This window comes from Neoarius graeffei, chromosome 17 (assembly GCF_027579695.1).
Source record: "Neoarius graeffei isolate fNeoGra1 chromosome 17, fNeoGra1.pri, whole genome shotgun sequence".
NCBI classification, from domain to species: Eukaryota; Metazoa; Chordata; class Actinopteri; order Siluriformes; family Ariidae; genus Neoarius; species Neoarius graeffei.
In genome coordinates this window covers 43,219,007-43,244,388 of record NC_083585.1, presented here as the reverse complement: position 1 = coordinate 43,244,388, position 25,382 = coordinate 43,219,007, and the positions used below count along the sequence as shown (strand labels likewise).

The 25,382-nt window shown below is 41.6% G+C and overlaps 1 protein-coding gene across 3 annotated transcripts in view; it reads right to left on the bottom strand.

Annotated features, from left to right (window-relative positions):
• Positions 1-336: 336 nt before the first annotated feature.
• si:dkey-238d18.4 (TBC1 domain family member 25) overlaps positions 337-25,382 on the bottom strand; it is a 55,320-nt gene continuing 30,274 nt past the window's right edge. The window contains exons 4-11 of one of the 3 annotated variants that reach the window (XR_009656881.1): positions 24,431-24,534; positions 17,250-17,317; positions 16,963-17,109; positions 15,543-15,633; positions 11,533-11,681; positions 7,284-7,425; positions 5,466-6,335; positions 4,732-5,342 (exon numbers count right to left, since the gene is read on the bottom strand). Coding sequence is in view for 2 of the 3 variants with exons in the window: in XM_060944253.1 (XP_060800236.1) it covers positions 6,173-6,335; positions 7,284-7,425; positions 11,533-11,681; positions 15,543-15,633; positions 16,963-17,109; positions 17,250-17,317; positions 24,431-24,534 (864 nt within the window). In the remaining variant the exon portion in view is untranslated. Of the gene's footprint in view, positions 945-4,731; positions 5,343-5,372; positions 6,336-7,283; positions 7,426-11,532; positions 11,682-15,542; positions 15,634-16,962; positions 17,110-17,249; positions 17,318-24,430; positions 24,535-25,382 lie in introns of those variants that run through there. The other 2 variants (XM_060944254.1, XM_060944253.1) reach the window with 2 other exon arrangements.

Here is a 25,382-nt window from a genome sequence, read left to right as displayed (position 1 = left end):
CTGAGAAATGATAAGCTCAGAACTCTAAAACTGAAAATTATTTGAACCTCACTGTAAAAAAAAGGGAGGGGACCATATAAAGTAATACATATTACATTTTATTCATTTCAGTACAGAAAAAGCAGAGCCGCTTACGCTATGAGGCCTCTATTCAATGATTCAGTGTCTCACATGGCTAAGGTTACTTAAATGTCACAGTAACCTTAAAATAAAACACCAATAACACTCCCTATCCCTCACAACACCCCAACACAGTCACACAAGGACCCTTTGTTTTGGTGTTGAAAATTGAAAAAAAAAAAAAAAATATATATATATATATATATATATATATATATATATATATATATACGAAATGAACAAAACGATCTTTCCTAAACATTCAAAAAAAGGAGCCTTAATAAAGCATGTACAAACATTTTCCAATTTCATTGACGTCACATCGAAGTGCAAACTGTGTCAACAGGACACGCCTTCCAAAAAAAGAGAAAGTCCAGCGGGATGTCCATTTCTGACCCACTGACACTTGAGCATTGCTAACTATTGACTGTGATTCGACACAGAGGATCTTCTAGAAGGAGCTGGTGCTGGTCAACTTACACATAAGTTCCTAATGAGAATAACATCAACTTGATGTATATACTATGCGCTTCTATTATTGTATACTGATCTAATCTGACTCCGCAGTCAAGCAGCAGCAGATGTACAGTCCCAAACTTTAATATAGCCACAGGGGTCTGGTCTAAACCTTCAGAACAAATTTGCGTAGTGTATTTATTCAAACAATCACCATAATCTGAATACTATATGTTTGATGGTGGTGTAGTGGTTAGCACTGTTGCCTCACAGCAAGAAAGTTCTGGGTTCGAGCAGGGGCCTTTCTGTGTGGAGTTTACATGTTCTCCCCGTGTCTGCATGGGATCCTCCGGGTGCTCTGGTTTCCCCTAAAGACATGCAGGTTAGGTTAATTAGTGGCTTTAAACTGACCGTAGGTGTGAATGTGAATGGTTGAGAGGAGAAAACCTCTATAATAATCCAGTAGAAGGCAACAGGAAACCACTACTGTAATGTTCCCTAGATACTTTGATGGCTGAAGCTGTCAGAGTGGCCACGTCACTGTAGTGATATGCCAAAACGGATGGATATGTTTGATATTAAGCAATGGATGTTCTATTATGTCTTGATTTTTTTTAAATAGAAATACAGACATTAAATCTATTTTTAAAGCACTCATTATGAAGCAGTATGAACAACATTTATGGAACGAGACACAAAATTCCTTCAGAAGATTGAGGACGCTTGTGCAACATTTTAATACTTTTATTTCACCTGGGGTGGCACAGCACTGTTGCCCCACAGCAAGAAGGTCCTGGGTTTGAGCCCAGTGACCTTTCTGTGTGGAGTTTGCATGTTCTCCCCATGTCTGTGTGGGTTTCCTCTAGGTGCTCTGGTTTCCCCCACAGTCCAAAGACATGCAGGTTAGGTTAACTGGTGGCTCTAAATTGACCGTAGGTGTGAATGTGAATGGTTGTTTGTCTATATGTGTCAGCCCTGTGATGACCTGGTGACTTGTCCAGGGTGTACCCCACCTCTCGCCCATAGTCAGCTGGGATAGGCTCCAGCTTGCCTGCGACCCTATAGAACAGGATAAGCGGCTACAGATAATGGATGGGTGGTACTATTTTAGTAAAAAGAGAATGCTGAATTATCGCCTACCAAAACAACTCTACTTCTCACAGCTCTCTCATGGTACTAGATCAGTTGGTGCTCCAAAGAAAAGACACAAGAACCTTCTAAAGCACTCCTTGTTGAAGTGCGGAATCAACCTTAATGAGTGGGAACAACTAGTGGCAGATAGACAGGTCTGGAGAAACACAACTTCTACATTTTGAAAACACCCGACTTGTTGAGGAAGCTGCACGTCATGAACAGAGGAAGGCTGCCACTCAACGGCGCTCTCAGACCCTGCAGCTAGGACATGGCTGAGTCTCTGTGCTGCTAATCCATTTCGGCTGCCATACTTGCCTGCGAGTGGCTGCGACAATGATGACAATGATAAACAAAATAAAAAACTTGATCCAAACAAGTTATTTAGTGTGATTAACTCCAGTCCTTTATCTAAAAACTGACAAATTAATTTTAGAACAAAAATCACAATAGTCAACTTATTCATCCATTCATTCATTTTCTATACCACTTGCCCATTGCGGGTCATGGGTGAGCTGGAGCCAATCCCAGAGGACACTGGGTAAGAGGCAGGGTACAATCTGGAGAAAGACAGTCTTTCATATTCACACTCACACCTACGGGCAATTTAGAGTAGCCAGCTGAATTAATCTATATGTATTTGGACTACGGGAGGAAACCAGAACACTCAAAGGAAACCCACGCAGGCAAGAGGAGAATATTCAAACTCCACACAGAAAGACCCCAGTCAACCAGCAGGTTTGAAATCATAACCTGTTAACCACTGTCCCACCATAATAGTGAATTATCAAATGCTAAATTTTAACTGGATTACACCAACTACCTTAAATAGCTAATTTATTAACATTATTGAGATAAATACTGCTTAGATCTGAAACCTCAAACACATTCAATAAATGTTTCCTCTGCAATTTATAACAAAATATTTTTTACACACTTGCATTATACAAATCAGACCTTTGGTGTTTGGAGCATAACCTACAGATAACACATCAGTGGATCCCAATCGACATTCTACAACATCATGAATCTGAAGTTTCAGCCTTTTTGTTTTGTGTGCCCTAATATGTAATGTGTGATAGAGCATACAGAAAACAAGTCACCAGGAGATGACATATCCCCCCGGCCCCCACATGAAACCCCACTCCAAATTTTCCTAAGTTGAATTGGTGGCCATGGAAATATGGAAAAATAAAAATCACAGAAATCCCAAAATGTCAAAATGCACAACTCCTCTAGGCACTTAACATAAATGTCCGGTTTCGTGAAAAATTTCCTAATAGTTTTTGACTTGAGTTATGCTCCGGGAACTAAAATGTTTACAGACGGACAGATCGATAGCTATATCCCCACCACCGCATTATATGCCAGGGATAACAAAACTCTGCTAGTCACAGCACAGCAAAGGCCTTAGTGTTAAAGTAACTGTAAGTGTTCATTTACAATGGTGCTTGAAAGTTTGTGAACCCTTTAGAATTTTCTATATTTCTGCATAAATATGACCTAAAACATCATCAGATTTTCACACAAGTCCTAAAAGTAGATAAAGAGAACCCAGTTAAACAAATGAGACAAAAATATTATACTTGGTCATTTATTTATTGAGGAAAATGATCCAATATTACATATCTGTGAGCGGCAAAAGTATGTGAACCTCTAGGATTAGCAGTTCATTTGAAGGTGAAATTCGAGTCAGGTGTTTTCAATCAATGGGATGACAATCAGGTGTAAGTGGGCACCCTGTTTTATTTAAAGAACAGGGATCTATCAAAGTCTGATCTTCACAACACATGTTTGTGGAAGTGTATCATGGCACGAACAAAGGAGATTTCTGAGGACCTCAGAAAAAGCGTTGTTGATGCTCATCAGGCTGGAAAAGGTTACAAAACCATCTCTAAAGAGTTTGGACTCCACCAATCCACAGTCAGGCAGATTGTGTACAAATGGAGGAAATTCAAGACCATTGTTATCCTCCCCAGGAGTGGTCGACCAACAAAGATCACTCCAAGAGCAAGGCGTGTAATAGTCGGCAAGGTCACAAAGGACCCCAGGGTAACTTCTAAGCAACTGAAGGCCTCTCTCACATTGGCTAATGTTAATGTTCATGAGTCCACCATCAGGAGAACACTGAACAACAATGGTTTGCATGGCAGGGTTGCAAGGAGAAAGCCACTGCTCTCCAAAAGAACATTGCTGCTCATCTGCAGTTTGCTAAAGATCACGTGGACAAGCCAGAAGGCTATTGGAAAAATGTCTTGTGGACGGATGAGACCAAAATAGAACTTTTTGGTTTAAATGAGAAGTGTTATGTTTGGAGAAAGGAAGACACTGCATTCCAGCATAAGAACCCTATCCCATCTGTGAAACATGGTGGTGGTAGTATCATGGTTTGGGCCTGTTTTGCTGCATCTGGGCCAGGACGGCTTGCCATCATTGATGGAACAATGAATTCTGAATTATACCAGCAAATTCTAAAGGAAAATGTCACAACATCTGTCCATGAACTGAATCTCAAGAGAAGGTGGGTCATGCAGCAAGACAACGACCCTAAGCACACAAGTTGTTCTACCAAAGAATGGTTAAAGAAGAATAAAGTTAATGTTTTGGAATGGCCAAGTCGAAGTCCTGACCTTAATCCAATCGAAATGTTGTGGAAAGACCTGAAGCGAGCAGTTCATGTGAGGAAACCCACCAACATCCCAGAGTTGAAGCTGTTCTGTATAGAGGAATGGGCTAAAATTCCTCCAAGCCGGTGTGCAGGACTGATCAACAGTTACCGGAAACGTTTAGTTGCAGTTATTGCTGCACAAGGGGGTCACACCAGATACTGAAAGCAAAGGTTCACATACTTTTGCCACTCACAGATATGTAATATTGGATCATTTTCCTTAATAAATAAATGACCAAGTATAATATTTTTGTCTCATTTGTTTAACTGGGTTCTCTTTATCGACTTTTAGGACTTGTGTGAAAACCTGATGATGTTTTAGGTCATATTTATGCAGAAATATAGAAAATTCTAAAGGGTTCACAAACTTTCAAGCACCACTGTAATTGCTGGGTTTCACGTGACGTCACATCTGCCTCATTAGTTATTCAAAACTTTAGCTGGTGGTCTACCAAAGCTCAGCTGACAAAGCGTTTGTACGGAGAAGGTGCATTGCTCGCATGAAAAATGCCATACGCTTGCATTGTTTTAGGTTGTTCGATACTGATAAAAGTTTCTTCAGGGTTCCCTGTGAACTAATAAAAAAGGGTGAACGAACACAGGATTTCACAAAAAGACATTGAGAAAGGTGGCTTTTGAACCTCTTGCTGAAATCAAAGGGAGCCGAGTCGAAGCCTGCTCGAGTTTGCAGTGATCACTTGGTGAAAGGTTTGTATCTCCCGCTCAGCTATGTCCTTAGTGTTTTCCAAGTACTTTTCTTGCTAAGTGTTGTTATTTTATGGTATTTTTTTTTAGTCACAAAGCGCTAAAGTCCCCAGCTGTTTCTTTGTTTACTCCTCACAAAGTCCATATGCATGAAGGTTGTGACAAAATTCTTCCCCAGCCATATAGTTACAATGCGCCGTGATCACTTCTCCATCTTGTTTAACTAAGATACAGGTCTTTAAAGGGGTTTCTGATGATTTACCTGAGAGATAAGAGCCAACACAAATGAGAATTGAGTGAACGGTTTGTTTGTTTACACTTCAACTTGTAGTGCTTCATTGTAAAGATGTGAACAAAAAGCTTAAAAAACAAACAAACAACATACTTTACACAGGCAAAAACAATACAGGATTCATCCGGCAGTGACTTGATACCGAGGTCCTTTACCCAGCCACATACAAAAAGGTTGTAAGCCTCCATACTCTTCCACGCTTTCATCGGTTTTGCGGTGTAGAAGAACGTCTGCAACACCAGATAGTTCGAGATGTCGGGGAACTCGACTGAAAGGTAGTTTTTGAGATCATATAACAAATCCTTCTTTCCCAGACTGTAGGGGTCGATTCCATTGCACATAGCAATCTCCTGAATATATCTAAACCGAGCAGTGGCTTCTAGATTACGAGCATACTCTGATAAGCTATCGCTAGTTGTTTGCACTACGGCAACCATTTTGGTTTGCTAGAGTTTTAATGGAAGTGAAATCGCTAAGAAAAGTCACGTGACTGAAACCCAAGAATACTGGGGATTTTACTGTGTCACTCACCAGGACTTGGATTAGGGGCCAATTTATCAGACTAATATATATACACGGATACATTTTCAACAAGAAAAGTAGACGCTCATCTCAATATTCCTTTGACTACAGATTATTCATGAATGATCACCTTCTCCATAAACTGGTCACGTATTTCAGCAGCATTATTCAGTCTAAAGCAATATGAACATTCCTTTGCATTACAACATTCTTTCCTCAGAAAGGCCAGCCATTTTAACTGGCATCTTCCAGAAATATCCAGAAAATCCTCCTTTAGCTCAGGAGAACAGGTTGCGCAGCTGGTAGAGGAAGGGCTCCTCTTTGCTCTTGTGTCTACGGTAGCGCTCACTAAAGCAATCCCTGGCTGAGCGCTTACAGTAGTTATAGAAATGCTCCTCAGCTTTCTTCAGGCTGCTGTTCAAATCCAGAGTCCCCTGCAGGCTGGACACAGACAGGAAACTGTAAGTCTCACATCATATAAGGATGGCAAATCTCATCTCATCTCATTATCTCTAGCCGCTTTATCCTGTTCTACAGGGTCGCAGGCAAGCTGGAGCCTATCCCAGCTGACTACGGGCGAAAGGCGGGGTACACCCTGGACAAGTCGCCAGGTCATCACAGGGCTGACACAGACACAGACAACCATTCACACCTACGGTCAATTTAGAGTCACCAGTTAACCTAACCTGCATGTCTTTGGACTGTGGGGGAAACCGGAGCACCCGGAGGAAACCCACGTGGACACGGGGAGAAAATGCAAACTCCGCACAGAAAGGCCCTCGCCGGCCACAGGGCTCGAACCCGGACCTTCTTGCTGTGAGGCGACAGCGCTAATCACTACACCACCGTGCCGCCCGGATGGCAAATCAAATAAGATAAAATAAGCTACAAATAATTGACTTTACAATGTTATTCATATTTCTTAGAATAATCTTATACAATGTATTGTTTTTTGTGAACAAGCTACCAAGATGGTTTTGGAGTTTGAATAAAAAATGTCAAAAGTTTCAGCAGATGTCACACACGACAGTGTGCATTAAGGACACCGTGTTCCAAGGATTTTTATGCTCATGTACCCTCAAGTGTGGATTTAAAGGAGCTAAACCTTAAGGCAGGGGTCTTCAATCCTATCCACAAAGGGCCAGTGTGGCTGCAGGCTTTCATTCCAACCAAGCAGGAGCTACACCTGATTTCACTTGTTTAATCATTTCACCCTCGTCTCCAGTCAACAATCAAGTGAGCCTCCAATTTGGCTGTAATGAAAGCCTGCAGCTACACCGGCCTGTTGCGGATAGGATTGAAGACCCCTGCCTTAAGGGTTTGAGTACTGTTTGGAATGGAGCTAATGCAAGACAAAAAAAACAAGAAAGGAAAGAAAACAACTGCAACCTGTTTGTGAACTGTAGGAGCTGGACCTCATTTCTGCAGCTGAGCAGCGACTCTCTGTTCTCCAGCAGAATGGTGGCACAGATGAAGAGTTCAAATGTGAACTCTCTGTTAATGGACTGAGGCTCTGTCACTGGTTCATCCTCTGCAAGGATTGTACAGCATTATGCACCAGAGTCTCTCACACACACACACACACACACACACACCAGTATCTTGCCAGTGTCAATGCTGTACTGAGAATGACCCATCAGCTAAATAATATTTAGTCTGTGGTGGATCTATGGAGGTCCCTGTCCGATGATAGATAGGGTAAAGAAGACCGACAAGTTCATCAGAACAGATGCATTACAGTCTTTATATATAATGTGCATCTATACCTGACAAATCAGTTCTGGCAATTCAGTTTATAATGCACTTAATTAAACCAGACACATCTATACTCTGCCAACACTCATTTCACTATCTGCACAGGAAATTAAATTACTTATGATGAAACAATGCGGATACAGGACACTTCGTCCAATGACCATTTCGTCCAAAGCCTTTTTCATAAGCACTATCAATTATTTTATATTTCAGGTATTTGCTTGTTCAAAAAAAGGAGGAATTCTCAATGGAATTTGACCGAAGCAAAACATATTTTTGCAGCGTGTAGTTTAACCACCTGTCAAACACGAGTTGTGAAATCTAATGGCGAGTAAAGATCGCCCCAGACTCGCCTTTCTCGACGAGTGTGTTCAAAACGATCCCCGTGTCCGAAATCGCCCCCTACTTACTATATAGGGCACTATATAGTGGGGACAACATTTTGAAGTGCTGTCCGAAACCTTAGTGAGGATTATTTACACCCTATATAGTGCACTCAAAGAAGAAGAAACCTTTATTAGTCGCATGTACACTTCAAGCACAGTGAAATTCATTCTCATCATTTAACCCATCTGAAGCAGTGAACACACACACCCAAAGCAATGGGCAGCCACACTAGAGTGCCCGGGGAGCAGTCAGGGGTTAGGTACCTTGCTCAAGGGCACTTCAGCCCAAGGCTGCCCCACGTCAACCTAACTGCATGTCTTTGGACTGTGGGGGAAACCGGAGCACCCAGAGGAAACCCACACAGACACGGGGAGAACATGCAAACTCCACACAGAAAGGCCCTCGTCGGCCGCTGGGTTTGAACCCGGCACCTTCTTGCTGTGAGGTGACAGTGCTAACCACTACACCACCATGCGGCCCTAGTATCCCACAATGCATCACGAAAAGTAGTATACAACGATGGTCACTAACCAAAGCAATATATCCCATCATGCACTGCAGTCACACTGAAAGAAATCAAATTAAAAGTCTCAAATTTGATTTAATAAAAGGCAGCGGCAAAGAAGAAAGTATTCAGCCTTGATTTTAAAAAACTGAAAGATTCAGGTACTTTGTATTGATTAATGTGGGAAATACACTCAGTATAATGTGTATTTATTATTTTGAAAACCCACCAGCCGGCTGATCTGGCACATTTTAATTGTGCGACAGTAATGACGTAAATACCAGTGTGACGGACTAGTGTCTGAAAGTGTTTTTTTCATTTTACCAATTAACTCACTAAATAGTCCTCTTATAGTAATTCCCTATATAGGGAGGAGGGAGTAGTGAACGAGTGAGCGATTTCGGACACAGGAGATGAGTTCCTACCTTGTATTCATGTAAAATCCAAGAAATATTCAACAAAACTCCTTCTTCGCGCAGAACTCTCAGGTGTGCTCCGGACTGTGTGCGCACCTTATTAAGACTGGCTATATGAGAGCGTACTGGTGCACGCCATCCCAGTGTGGTACGCTGGCTGCACAGTGGCCGACAGAAAGAGGCTACAGAGGGTCACCAGAACTGCAGAGAGGGTGATTGGCTGTCCACTCCCCTCCCTGGACGCAATCGCCAGCTCCAGGTGTCTCACCAGAGCTAAGGCGATCATAAAAGACCACTTTCATCCCAACCATCACCTGTTTAGCATGCTGCCCTCTGGGAAAAGGTTTAGTTCCTTCAGATGTAAAACCAACAGATTCAAGAGCAGCTTCTTCCCTTGGGCAGTCAGAACTTTAAATGCACTTAAAAAATAATAACAAACAAACAAACTAACTAACTGTTTTTACAGGCTGCTATGAGTGAGCGCGTGTGTGTGTGTGAGAGAGAGTGTATGGGACACCACACTACCATTATTGATTGATCATGTGTGTGTGTGTGTGTGTGTGTGTGTGTAGGTCACCACACTGCTGCTACTGATCATACCCATATCATGTGCAATACTAATGTGCAATATCTACCTGCCTACCTCTATTTTTATTTATTTATTTTATTATTATTACTAGTATTACTTTTTATGTTGTTGTATTTATTATGAATTTTTTTATATGTTCTCTTGCGGGCGGCACGGTGGTGTAGTGGTTAGTGCTGTCGCCTCACAGCAAGAAGGTCCTGGGTTTGAGCCCCGGGGCCGGCGAGGGCCTTTCTGTGTGGAGTTTGCATGTTCTCCCCATGTCCGCTTGGGTTTCCTCTGGGTGCTCCGGTTTCCCCCACAGTCCAAAGACATGCAGGTTAGGTTAACTGGTGACTCTAAATTGACCGTAGGTGTGAATGTGAGTGTGAATGGTTGTCTGTGTCTATGTGTCAGCCCTGTGATGACCTGGCGACTTGTCCAGGGTGTACCCCGCCTTTCGCCCGTAGTCAGCTGGGATAGGCTCCAGCTTGCCTGCGACCCTGTAGAAGGATAAAGCGGCTAGAGATAATGAGATGAGATGAGATGAGATGTTCTCTTGCACCTTTGTGGCCAGGCTGGCTAAATTTCGTTGTTCAGGCAACTGCTCAATGACAATTAAAGTCTTGAATCTTGAATGATGAATTAAATAGCTTCACTGGATTCAAAGCTCAGAGAGCAGCCTGTAATGGTAAGGGTCTACTTGCTTGCTTTACAAAATGTTTTCTGTTTTGGTCAAATTCTATTGAGAATTCTTCTTTAGGACTGGTTTAAAATTATACAGCAATTTGTCGCACATATTGTCACCTCACTATCATTAGGCATATGTTTCCATTTATTACAAGGAGATGCAGTCATAAACCTGCTTAATGCGCTCCCTTAAATGAATAAAATACTCATCTCATCATCTCTAGCCGCTTTATCCTTCTACAGGGTCGCAGGCAAGCCGGAGCCTATCCCAGCTGACTACGGGCGAAAGGCGGGGTACACCCTGGACAAGTCGCCAGGTCATCACAGGGCTGACACAGACAACCATTCACACTCACATTCACACCTACGGTCAATTTAGAGTCACCAGTTAACCTAACCTGCATGTCTTTGGACTGTGGGGGAAACCGGAGCACCCGGAGGAAACCCACGCGGACACGGGGAGAACATGCAAACTCCACACAGAAAGGCCCTCGCCGGCCCCGGGGCTCGAACCCAGGACCTTCTTGCTGTGAGGCGACAGCACTAACCACTACACCACCGTGCCGCCCGAATAAAATACTATTGAAATAAAATATTTATTGAAACATTTTACTGATTAAGGCTGTGTTGGCTTTATTAAGACTGGCTATATTATGAATTAAATGGCTTCACTGGACTCAAAGCTCGGACAGCAGCCCATAATGGTAAAGGTCTACTTGTTTACGCCCTTCCCACTGCTCTTTTGTGTCGAAGCGCTCGTACTACGGCACTTGTTTGCGTTACAAAAATTGTTTATTTCCATTTATTACAGGGAGACGCAATCATAAACCGGCTTAATGCACTCCCTTAAATGAATTATGGTTTGTTACCTCTGCCAAGGAGGTTATGTTTTTGGTAGCATTGGTTTGTTTGTTTGTTGGTTTGTCTGTTGGCAACATTACGGAAAAAGTAATGAACGGATTGCTCTGAAATTTTTTCCAGAGGTGTGACTGGGCACAAGTAACAATCCATTAAATTTTGGCGGTGATCCGGATCACCTTCTGGATCCCAGATTTTTTTAAAGGATTCTTGGCGGAGGACTGCGCTCTCCGAGTGCTTTTCTAGTTTATAGCTCAATCTTGTCGCACATATTGTCACCACATATAAAATAATTGATAGTACGTATGAAAAAGGCTTTCGATGAAATGTCTCAATTATTGGACAAAATAGCATTGGACAAAATGTCCTGATTCCAACAATGCTTAAGTCAAAACTACCATAAGGAATAATCTGAACAACGCTTCCTGTCACATTCATCACTGAGGGTTTGAGGACACTTACGAAGACTGTATTTGCAGGCCAGTCTCTCCTGGTAGCGTGCCCGGTCCACCTGCTGGGAAATGAGCTCTAGATGATCACAGCTGAGAATCTCAAATAGCCGGAGAGCATCACTGTGCTCAAACTCACGCTGGAAACCCAGCAGCAGCCACCTGCAAAGCAACCCAGCCACAGAGACAGGCACTTTTAAAAGAAAGGGACATACAGTGGATAAAAAAAAAAAAAAGTGTACACACCCCGTTAAAATGATAGGTTTTTCTGATGTAAAAAAATGAGACCACAATAAATAATTTCAAAACTTTTCCCACCTTTAATGTGACCTATAACCTGTACAATTCAATTGAAAAACAAACAAATCTGTTAGGGGGAAAACATAAAAAAAGTACAATAAGCTGATTGCATAAGTGTGCACACCCTTAAACTAATACTTTGTTGAAGCACCTTTTGATTTAATTACAGCATTCAGTCTTTTTGGGGTTCACACCTGCCATCAATTAAAATTACTCTGATTAACCCCAAATAAAGTTCAGACATTTACTCAGTTGCATCTTCCAGCAAAAGCCAGCATTCACAGAGAGCTTACAAAGCATCAAAGGGATCTCATTGTTGAAAGGTATCAGTCAGGAGAAGGGTACAAAAACATTTCCACAGCATTAGATATACCATGGAGCACAGTGAAGACCATCATCAAGAAGTGGAGAAAATATGGGACAACAGTGACATTACAGAGAATTGGACGTCCCTCCAAAATTGGTGAAAAGACAAGACGAAAACTGGTCAGGGAGGCTGCCAAGAGGCCTACAGCAACACTGAAGGAGCTGCAGGAATTTCTGGCAAGTACTGGTTGTGTATTACATGTGAAAATAATCTCCTGTATTTTCCATATGTCTGGACTATGGGGTAGGGTCAAAGAAAAACATCCAGGCCCGGCTAAATTTTACAAAAAAATACATCAACTCTCCGAAAAGCATGTGGGAAAATGTTATGGTCTGATGAAACCAAGATTGAACTTTTTGGCCACAATTCCAAAAGGTATGTTTGGTGCAAAAACAAACACTGTGCTTTACCAAAAGAACACCATACCCACAGTGAAGCATGGTGGTGGCAGCATCATGTTTTGGGGTTGTTTTTCTTCAACTGGAACAGGGGCTTTAGTCAAGGTGGAGGGAATTACGAACAGTTCTAAATACCAGTCAATTTTGGCCCCAAACCTTCAGGTGTCTGCTAGAAAGCTGAAGATGAAGAGGAATTTCATCTTTCAGCATGACAATGACCCCAAAAAAGCTTTGGAATGGCCCAGCCGGAGCCCAGACCTAAATTCAATTGAAAATCTGTGGGGTGACCCGAAGAGGGCTGTGCACAAGAGATGCCCTCGCAATCTGACAGATTTGGAGCGTTTTTGCAAGGAAGAGTGGGCAAATATTGCCAAGTCTAGATGTGGCAGGCTGATAGACTCCGACCCAAAAAGACTGAATGCTGTAATTAAATCAAAAGGTGCTTCAACAAAGTATTAGTTTAAGGGTGTGCACACTTACGCAACCAGCTTATTGTACTTTTTTTTATGTTTCCCCCTAACAGATAGGTCACATTAAAGGTGGGACTATGGGTGGTAAAAGAGAGCAACTGGACTTGCTTGAAAATTCTTGAAGACGTTTCACCTCTCATCCGAAAGGCTTCTTCAGTTCTGTCTGACTGGTAGGGAGCATCAGGTATTTATCCTCTCATGGATGAAAAGCTCATCTAAGGTGTCGTTGAGTCATCCTGTTGGCGTGGGTCACTGGGGGCTGAATGTGAATGGCCCTTTTTCAGGAGTTGCTCCCAGCCACTGGTTCAGATACGTGGATGACACCTGGGTTAAAATCAAAGCCCATGAAGTGGAAGCCTTCTCTAAACACATCAATGCAGTGGATATCAACATCAATTTCACTCGGGAGGACGTAAGTGGGAATAATCTAGCCTTCTTGGATTGTGATGTACACATTAGACAAGACAGAAGCCTTAGCATCGAGGTCTACCGGAAACCCACACACACGGACCAGTACCTACTCTTCGATTCTCACCACCCACTGGAACACAAATTGGGGGTCATTAGGACCTTGCAACACAGGGCTCAGAACATCCCTACAACGGTAGAGGGAAAAGAGAAGGAGCAGAATCACATCAGGAAAGCACTTCAGAACTGTGGGTATCCCAACTGGTCTTTCTTCAAGAGCAGGAAAAGGAACATAACGGACAAGGAGGATAACAGGAACAAACGCAAGAACATTGTCATTCCCTACATTTCTGGTCTATCTGAGAAACTCAGGAGGATTTTCTACAAACACAACATTCCGGTACGTTTCAGACCCAGTAACACCCTGAAGCAGAAATTGGTCCACCCTAAGGACAGAATACCCAGACACAAACAGGACAACGTGGTGTATGCAATTCAGTGCAGTGAGCAATGCACGGACTCGTATATTGGTGAAACCAAGCAACCGCTTCACAGGCGTATGGCTCAACACAGGAGAGCCAGTTCCTCAGGCCAGGACTCTGCTGTCTACCTTCATCTTAACAACAAAGGACACTCATTTCAGGATTCCAACGTACGCATTTTAGCCAGAGAGGATCGTTGGTGTGAGCGAGGAGTTAAAGAAGCCATTTTTGTCAACCTGGAACGGCCATCACTGAACAGAGGTGGGGGTCTAAGACATAATTTATCAGCCACCTACAATGCAGTCCTTGGCACACTTCCCAGACAACTGAATGCACACCAAAACCCAGCTGTTTTCAGTGGCTCACAGGAGGACAGAGAGAATCAGCATTCCATTGATCACCTTAACGGGCAATCCATTGATCACCCTAACGACTCTCGAGGCCATTCACATTCAGCCCCCAGTGACCCACGCCAACAGGATGACTCAACGACACCTTAGGCTACGTTTACATTACGTCGAATCAGCGGATCATCAGATTAACGTTCTTAAAACGACTCGCGTTTACACTAAAACCGTTAGCCGTGCACACAGCAACACCAATACGCGGATACGCTCGGCTCCGCAGGCATCCTGCGCTCCAAATCACTCCGCCCTGAACAGCGAGTGCCCTCTGGAGGGTGCGCACTCCGGCCCTGCGCAGCTCACAGAGCGCGCGAGTGAAGTGAACAAGCCACGATTCGGGACTGAGCCGCTGTGTGTGAGATCCCAGCGCAGATCACTTATTACTTGCAAGTGGAAGGATGGCAAGCCTAAAGACAATCATAACTACACAATGGGCAGTATTTGCATCAGCATTTGCAGTATTTTCATACTTTTATACTCTTTAATGAAAGGTGATACAAGGCGGAAGTCTGCGCCGTTTTTCAGCAGTCGCGTCACATGACCAACGCCAGCGAATCAGGAAGGTGGATGTCACAGTGACGTTGTCCAATGAGACGCCAGCTAGAGCTCAGCACAGCGTATTCGCGTATTCTCAATGTTTACACAGCACCGGAGCTGATACGATCTGGATTGAATACGTGGACGCTGGCGGATTCCCGTTTCCCCGCTTTTTCAGGGGGGTTAATGTAAACGGACAGTGCATCCGCGAAGAAAACGAGACAGATACGGTCTAGTGTAAACGTAGCCTTAGATGAGCTTTTCATCCATGAGAGGATAAATACCTGATACTCCCTACCAGTCAGACAGAACTGAAGAAGCCTTTCGGATGAGAGGTGAAACGTCTTCAAGAATTTTCAAGCAAGTCCAGTTGCTCTCTTTTACCACCCATAGTTACTATGACCTGGATGACTGAGAATATTCACAGACATTAAAGGTGGGAAAAGTTTTGAAATTATTTATCGTGGTCTCATTTTTTTTACATCAGAAAATCCTATCATTTTAATGGGGTGTGTACACTTTTTATATCCACTGTAAATAGAGAGAAATACACAGATAATATAAAGTGTCACTATACTACACAGGCTTGTGTAGGAAGTTATGGTAGGACAGAAAAAAGTCAAAGGAAGACAGAAGAGAGGTGAAGTTGATATATACCTGTGACAGAATGTCAGTCTGTCCATACTGTCTGATACAAGATGAGCATGAAGGTGAGGGTCCAACTCCTTTAACAGAGCTGCCTCCAATTCTGATTAAAAATAATATATTAAGCAAAGTTCTTATTTAATAATTTCATTATTTTATAAGAAAAGCATAAAATCCTTGTGCTGTTATAGAAAAATACTCAATGATGAGGTGGTGTGATGAAGCCCAACATGAAGCAGAGTTACTGCTATCACACTGAAGTTGATTATTTTTCTGTAACAGCATTTCATATTGTGTTTTATTTGCCTTAAACCACAGAAACATTTTCCAGCCAGAAAGCACAAAATTCTCCCTCCTGAAGGCCTTCCAGTGTTGAGTAACAATTTATCTGTGACTGTTACAAAAGTGCTGACACTGAAAACTCCTTCCAAAAATCCTAAATAAATGTCCTCTCCCAGAAAACATCACCATATTAACAATGACACATTTTATTACGTCAATTTATGGGGATCCTCCACCATAAAAGTCAGTGTATAAGCTGTTTCTCTAGACAAAACAATGTATTAGCACTACTGTCAGATCTCCAGATCTGGAGAATTAATCAACACCTCCTGACCAATCTGAATTATGCATTCTATGGCACTGTGATATAAACAATAATAAACATTTCCAATAACAATTTCCAATGATTTTATGCACTTTATACACTCACCGGCCATTTTAATAGGAACTTGTTCTTGACTCTAAGACTCCTGTTCTTGGCTGCAGGAGTGGAACCCAATGTGGTGTTCTGCTGTTGCATGCTGAGATGCTTTTCTGCTCACCACGGTTGTAAAGAGTGATTATATGAGTTACTATATCCTTCCTGGCAGCTTGAACCAATCTGGCCATTTTCCTCTGATCTCTCTTATCAACAAGATGACACACATCAATTGGATTTAGGTCTGGGCTCTGGCTGGGCCATTCCAAAACTTTTTTGGGGTCATTGTCATGCTGAAAGATGAAATTCCTCTTGACACACACAGAACTGTCACTCACTCAGTGTTTTTTGTTTTTCACACCATTCTGTGTAAACTCTAGAGACTGTTGTGTGTGAAAACCCCAGGAGATCAGCAGTTTCTGAAATACTCAAACCAGTCCATCTGGCTCAAACCAACACCCATGCCACAGTGAAAGTCGCACTTTGAGATCACAATTTTTCCCTTTCTGATGTTTGAAGTGAACATTAACTGAAGCTCTTAATTTGTATCTGCATAATTTTATGAAATTGTGCTGGTGTCAAGGGATTGGCTGGGTACATAACTGCATAAAACAGCAGGTGGATGGGTGTTCCTAATAAAGTGCCTGGTGAGTGTAGTTATATAAACTAATATCATAGTACTCTGTAAAATGGAGATACAGCTGCAGTTGGTCTTTCTCTAAAGAAACCCACCAATTTTGCGGTGCAGCCCATCAGCACAGAAGTCTCTTGAAAATTTTTGCATGTAACAACAAAAGCTCCAGTATGTGTCCACTTCTGAATCCAGAACCTCCAGGAACCGACTGCACAAATCATTCATACCCTGGGCATAACTGACCTCTGAGAGAGAAACATTTATATTCATTAACATTTCAACAAAAGACAAAAAATCTTCCAAAAATGAAAATGAAGTCAGAAACATGGACAGTATTCCTGACTAAACAAGAGTAGAATAGGTCTAGTGTTTGAAAGGTACTTGCCTGGGTGGAAAGCAGCATAGGTGATCAGGATGTCTCTCAGCACCAGTAGATTACCCAGGCCTTCATCCCTAGGAGAACAAGAAGACAGAGTCATCTACAGTGGTATGCAAAAGTTTGGGCACCCCTGGTCAAAATTGCTGTTCCTGTGAACAGTTAAGCAAGTTGAAGATGAAATGATCTCCAAAAGGCATAAAGATGACTCATTCCCTTTATATTTTAAGCAAAAACAATTTTTTATTTTTATCTTTTACATTTTCAAAATGACAAAAAAGGAAAAGGGCCCGAAGCAAAAGTTTGGGCACCCTGCATGGTTAGTACCTAGTAACACCCCCTTTGGCAAGTATCACAGCTTGTAAACACTTTTTGCAGCCAGCTAATAATCTTTCAGTTCTTACCTGGGGGATTTTCACACATTCGTCCTTGCAAAAGGTTTCTAGTTCTACAAGTTTCTTGGGCTGTCTTGCATGCACTGCTCTTTTGAGATCTATCCACAGATTTTCAATGATGTTTAGGTCAGGGGACTGTGAGGGCCAGGGCAAAACCTTCAGCTTGTGCCTCTCGAGGTATTCCACTGTAGATTTTGAGGTGTGTTTTGGATCATCGTCTTATTGTAGGACCCATCCTCTTTTTAACTTCAACTTTTTTACAGATGGTGTGATGTTTGCTTCCAGAATTTGCTGGTATTTATTCAAATCCATGCTTCCCTCGACCAATGAAATGTGCCCTGTGCCACTGGCTGCAACACAACCCCAAAGCATGAACAATCCACACCCATGCTTCAGAGTTGGAGAAGTGTTCTTTTCCTGGAATTTGGCACCCTTTTTTCTCCAAACATACCTTTGCACATTCTGGCCAAAAAGTTCTATTTTGATTTCATCAGTCCACAGGACTTATTTCCAAAATGCATCAGGCTTATTTATATGTTCATTTGCAAACGTCAGATGCTGAATTTTGTGGCTAGGACACAGGAAAGGTTTTCTTCTGATGACTCTTCCATGAAGGTCATATTTGTTCAGGTGTTGCTGCATAGTAGAACAGTGCACCAGTGACCTCAGCAGCCCATGGCATAAACCCACCGGACCTTTGGTCCAGGTGAGCTAAAAATTAAAATTTCTTACATTTCTTAGTATCAAAAGGCACATATACATTACTTAAATCAACACATCAACTTTCAAGACCATACCACTCATAGTTTTCAAGTTCTGCTCCAGAAACAAAACCTACCCCTCAGACTAACCTGAGAGACTAAGTCTGAAATTGTTTCCATTAGAAACATGAAAAATTAAAATTTCTCAAATTTTTTAGCATGAAACAACACATCTACATCACCTTGTTAACATGTATACCAAGTTTCAAATCCGTATCATGAATAGTTTTGGATATACAGTGCCTTGCAAAAGTATTCATCCCCCTTGGTGTTTGTCCTGTTTTGTTGCATTACAAGCTGGAATTAAAATGGATTTTTGGAGGGTTAGCACCATTTGATTTACACAACATGCCTACCACTTTAAAGGTGCACATTGTTTTTTTTTTTTTATTGTGACACAAACAATAAGATGAAAAAAACCCCAGAAATCTGGAGTGTGCATAGGTATTCACCCCCCCAAAGTCAATACTTTATAGAGCCACCTTTTGCTACAATTACAGCTGCAAGTCTCTTGGTGTATGTCTCTATTAGCTTAGCACATCTAGCCACTGGGATTTTTGCCCATTCCTCAAGGCAAAACTGCTCCAACTCCTTCAAGTTAGATGGGTTGTGTTGGTGTACAACAATCTTCAAGTTATGCCACAGATTCTTAATTGGATTGAGGTCTGCGCTTTGACTAGGCCATTCCAAGACATTTAAATATTTCCTTTTAAACCACTCCAGTGTAGCTTTAGCAGTATGCTTAAGGTCATTGTCCTCCTAGACCATGAACCTTTGTCCCAGTCTCAAACAGGTTTTTGTCCAGAATTGCCCTGTATTTAGTGCCACCCATCTTTCCTTCAGTCCTGACCAGCTTTCCTGTCCCTGCAGATGAAAAACATCCCCACAGCATGATGCTGCCACCACCATGCTTCATCGTAGGGATGGTGTTCTCAGGGTGTTGGGTTTGAGCCACACATGGCATTTCCCATGATGGCCAAAAAGTTCAATTTTAGTCTCGTTTGATCAGAGAATAATCTTCCATGTGTTTGGGGAGTCTGCCACATGCTGTTGGGCAAACTCCAAATGTGACTTTTTTTCTGGCCACTCTTCCATAAAGCCCCACTTTGTGGAGTGTATGGCTTAAAGTGGTCCTATGGACAGATCCTCCCATCTCCACTGTGGATCTTTGCAGCTCCCTCAGTGTTATCGTTGGTGTCTTTGTTGCATCTCTGATTAATGCCCTCCTTGCCCGGTCTGTGAGTTTTGGTGGGCGGCCTTCTCTTGTCAGGTTTGTAGTGGTGACATATTCTTTTCATTTTGCTATAATGGATTTAATGGTGCTCCGTGGGATATTCAAAGTTTGGGGTATTTTTTATAACCCAACCCTGATTTATGCTTCTCCACAAGTTTGTCTCTGACCTGTTTGGAGGCTCCTTGGTTCTCATGTTGCTTGCTTAGTAGAGTAGCAGAGTCAGGGTCCTTCCAGAACAGGTTGATTTATAAAGACGTCATGTGACAGATCATGTGACACTTTGATTGCACACAGGTGGATCTTAATCAACTAATTATGTGACTTATGACTTATGAATTGGTTGGACCAGCTCTTATTTAGGGGTTTCATATGAAAGGGGAGCCCTGTGATGACCTGGTGACTTGCCCAGGGTGTACCCCGCCTTTCGCCCGTAGTCAGCTGGGATAGGCTCCAGCTTGCCTGCGACCCTGTAGAACAGGATAAAGCGGCTAGAGATAATGAGATGAGATGATACGATAGGGGGTGAATACTTATGCACACTCCAGATGTCTGTTTTTTCATCTTAATTATTGTTTGTGTCATAATAAAAACAACAATGTGCACCTTTAAAGTGGTAGGCATGTTGTGTAAATCAAATGGTGCTAACCCTCCAAAAATCCATTTTAATTCCAGCTTGTCGTAATGCAACAAAACAGGACAAACACCAAGGGGGATGAATACTTTTGCAAGGCACTGTATCCTCCAGAAACTAAGTCAAAATTGATTTTTTTAATGTAAAAATTTGAAAAATACTTTTTTTTTTCAAAAATCCAAAATGGTAAAAGGCACCAGTTCACATGTTGCTTGATATGTATACAAAGTTTCATGATGATGTCTTCAGTAGTTTTAAAGATATGGCCCGGAAACGAAAACGTGACCGGACAGCTGGACGGTCGGAACCCGTTCCTGTATAAAAAAAAAAAAACCCACACATCAAAATTCTTTTACTTCACAGCATAACCTTCAGAAAACCTTTGTCTTGGGTTAGTGTCTGTGAAGATTCTCAGTCATCCAGGTCATAGTAAACTGTGGGTGGTAAAAGAGAGCAACTGGACTTGCTTGAAGATTCTTGAAGATGTTTCACCTCTCATCCAAAAAGCTTCTTCAGTTCTGTCTGACTAATAAGGAGTATCACATCCAGCCCCCAGTGACCCACACCAACAGGATGGCTCAACGACACCTTAGGATTGCTTTTCATCCATGAGAGGATAAATACCTGACACTCCCTATTAGTCAGACAGAACTGAAGAAGCCTTTCGGATGAGAGATAAAACGTCTTCAAGAATCTTCAAGCAAGTCCAGTTGATCTCTTTTACCACCCATTGTCTTGGGTTAGTCATTCATTATCAGAGAAAGTAACTAGGATAGTAAATAGTTTGCAGTAGTGAGAGAATTACTAACTGATTCAGAAACATTACTATTTTAAATAAAACATACACATTAAGTTTATCTACAGTTTGAGGTTCTGTTATTCATTATTCAGAAAAGTATATTGGCAAGTTTCTTTCTTTAATTTAATAGAAAATCTGTTGAGATTCAGCTTGGCATTATCCTCCAAAAGAATTTTCCACCAACAAAAAATAATCAGTGCTTGTCAGCATCTGATATTCAGCAAGTGGATACAGTCATTTTCTATATCCAGATGTGTCCATGTGAGTAACTGGGTGTGGTGAGTGTGAAATTTTAGGCCTCTATGCTGGTTATGCTGCTAAACAGGGAAATTATAACAAAAAAGGGGAAAAGGCTCCTGAAACAGAACTCAAGTGTTATTTTCGTTCATATATGTATATTTCATCAGACATATTTTTATCTTTTACCTATACCAAATCAGATATGTGGGATGATCCGCTGTGGCGACTCCTAACAGATGCAGCCAAAGAAGAATTCTTTCTAAATGGTAATTTATACTTAAAGATGATAATCAACTCAGACATACTGTATATACCGGTACCTGCAAATCACTTCTTTTTAAAATTGAATTATACTGTTTTGTGCATTTTTTTTTAAATTTATTATCTTGCATGTGGTTTCATGTTTGCATGTACAGCATACATGTCTCTCAATACTGTTGTATGTGTTACAAGTGATTTTTGAAATCAGGTGAATCTGGATTCACCTACGTAGGTGATTCTATATTTACATCAGTGAATTAGGTCAACATTCTTAAAAGGGATTTTTTTGGAGGGGTTCACAAAAGAACAAGAACACTTTGACAACCACTTTCTATTCACCTTCATTTCTCACTCACCCCACCCTCTTCTACCTCTCTACATATAATTACACCTTAAAAAGTAAACATTTTACTGGGGATCATCCCATTTATTTGATATAGGTTTTACACCGGATGCCCTTCCTGACGCAACCCTCCCCAGTCTAGGGACCGGCACGAAGTATGTAGCTTGTGCAGTGCCACATAGTCTTTCATAGTCATTAATCTTTCTGTTTAATTTAATTAGCTTTTTCCCTCCACTTTTTACTATCCTTGCTGGGAATCAAACTCAGGACCTTCTCTGTTGAAGTCCACCAGTTTACCACTACACCATGGAGGATTCAGTTGCAACAAAGAAATTAACCATTCCACTAGATCATCCAACCATTTCCTCCGGGTGCTCCAGTTTCCCCCACAGCCCAAAGACATGTAGGTTAGGTTAATTAGTAACTCTAAATTGACCGTAGGTGTGAATGAGAGTGTGAATGGATGTTTGTCTCTATGTGTCAGCCCTGTGATGACCTGGCACCCTGCCTCTCGCCCATAGTCAGCTGGGATAGGCTCCAGCTTGCCTGCGACCCTGTACAGGATAAGCGGCTAGAGATAATGGATGGATAGATCAGATCACCCAACCCTAAATCCAAATTCACCTGATTTCAAAAATCACCTGTAACATATGCACTTCCTGATAACTTAAATTAAAAGACAGAAAGTCAAGATTTTATAATTTTTTTTAAACTAATTGAGGAATAATTTATGATGTTTTTATCTTAAATGAAGTAATGCACTGACTATTTTACCACTAGATGTCGCTCTATGACATGTCCATCCATCCATTATCTGTAGCCATTTATCCTTCTATGACATGTCAAAATGTAAAAATACACTACAACAGTTCAGTTATCTATAATAAAAGTGTCTATTGTGGTTTCCCTAAATAAATATCTCCGTCTCTTCCCTAAAAGGTGAAGTGTATAATTTGTATTTGTATAATATTCAGCGATATTCAAACGATTCTTTGCCATTCATGTGTTTCGGATGACCTGGTTGCAGTGGAGAATCTTTCCAATCATTTGTCTGTTAATGTTTAACTCCATCGCCACTGGGATGTTAGGTGTGTCCTTTGACACGGGAGGTAATTTCTTTTTAGCTACAAGGTTGATAAAGTGGTGTGGCAACAAGGATGTGTTGCTATTATGTCAGTAAGAGCTGCTTGCAGTGAAAACATCTATCAGTATACATTTTTTAAAATGCTTTTCTACACTTTCAATCCACTTGTAGATTTACTTATGCCATGTTCACAAAATAGAGTGAGTATGTTTTTATCTCTGTACTCATTATGGACGTGAAACCATCCTATTCTCAATTTCATAAAGCGCAGTGGCTCTAGGATATAATTAATATGCACTAGCAGCACTGGTGCAAATTGTTGGTCTCACTCAGGATCTTTCTACTTTATTATTCTTCATCTTAATTTGCGTTAGCAACAGTAGCACAAATTGTTACCCTCAGGATCTTTCTACTTTCTTCCTATTATTATTATTATTACAAATTTGTGCTAGCAGCGCTGGTGCAAATTGTTCTCACTCAGGATCTTTGCACTAGCAGCGGTAGCACAAATTGCTATTTTCACTCAGGATCTTTCTAAGGGGCGGCACGGTGGTGTAGAGGTTAGCGCTGTTGCCTCACAGCAAGAAGGTCCAGGTTCGAGCCCTGTGGCTGGTGAGGGCCTTTGTGCGGAGTTTGCATGTTCTCCCCGTGTCCGCGTGGGTTTCCCCCACAGTCCAAAGACATGCAGGTTAGGTTAACTGGTCACTCTAAATTGACCGTAGGTGTGAATGTGAGTGTGAATGGTTGTCTGTGTCTATGTGTCAGCCCTGTGATGACCTGGCGACTTGTCCAGGGTGTACCCCGCCTTTCGCCCGTAGTCAGCTGGGATAGGCTCCAGTTTGCCTGCGACCCTGTAGAACAGGATAAAGCGGCTAGAGATAATGAGATGAGATGAGGATCTTTCTACTTTCTTCTCCTAACATTTTTAGGATGCTATTTCTCCCTCAGTTTTCAACCAATTATCACCAAATTTCACATGAAGAATAACTCTGGGCTGAATTATGTTGCTATGACTTTTGGTGGTGATCCGGATCACCGAACCAGAATGATCCATGAAAAATGGGATTTTTTTCAATCACTTAACTCTGCCAATTTTCATGACTCTTTCAAGTGTTTTTTTTTTATTTTATTATTTTGTTCAGGGTGGCAGGGTGCAACTTTTCCCTCACTAAGCGTCATTCTCTATCTCTTACCATTCCGGAGCTATAGGGTACGGTGACCAGACATCCCGGTTTGTAACAGCTAGCGCAAATTACTGTGACTTTAGTCACAGTATCTATCTAGTTTACAAATTTGCTGTTATGTGAGGCTTTGTGTTTTCTTCAGTGAGAGAATCACCAGCAGACTCACTCCGATGGTATGGGTCATTATGAATAATTTACAAGACGATATTTGAAGCACAACAAATTTGTAGATAGAACAAAAAAAAGGACATGACTTACATGTAGTAGGCCAGGCCTCTGTCAGTTCTCGGGACATCTTTGTCGATGATACGGATAGCCTCCTGAAGTTCTTCCAGGTCAAAAGTCACCCGTTCAAACAGGACCTATCAAAGATGAAAATACAGTAAAAGGGAAAAGAAAAACAAACAAAGGCTTTTCATGTTTTGAACCTTCATGTGTGGCAGAAGTAAGAAAGATGCAAACAGGACATTATTGGAAAAAGGAAGAGCGACTCAGTTTCAGTCGCAACCAAAGCTTTGATCACAAAGTCATATTACCAACACTCAGTTGTGCAGAATGGTTTTATTATTATTATTATTATTAGTAGTAGTAGTAGTAGCTGATTTCTGAGCTTTCTAAAGGAGTTTTACTGAACCATACAGGAAATATATTCTCTTTTTTTATCTTCTGAGCGTCAGATCTGACTGCCTGCTTCTACCTGCATGAGTAACACACTCTTGAAACTTTTTAAGCTACTGTAACTGGCACAACAAGAAAGCGCTGCTCTGTGCATCAAAATATCAACTTCCTGTGGGCAAAGAGCAAAACAAACCGTGATTTCAGTATTCAAGTTCTATTGCCTCAAAAAGTTGAGCGGATATTCAAGTAATTGTGCACACCCTTGAGTTGAACCAATACATGCAGTGGTTTAAAAATCTAAAAAGTCTAAACACACTGTTGTTTTAAACCAGTGTTTGACCACTGGATGGAATATTGCTTCTTCTGTTACACACTGTGGAAAATCTGTTTTGTTACAGTGTGGTAAGGCGCGATTTCTCACAGCTGCTAATCAGCCACAGGGGTGGTTATGGTAATATTCTACTTTTACTTTACGTGCTGGCTATAATTCAAATCATGGGTTTATATTAAGAGTTTATTATTACAACCCCGATTCCAAAAAAGTTGGGACAAAGTACAAATTGTAAATAAAAACGGAATGCAATAATTTACA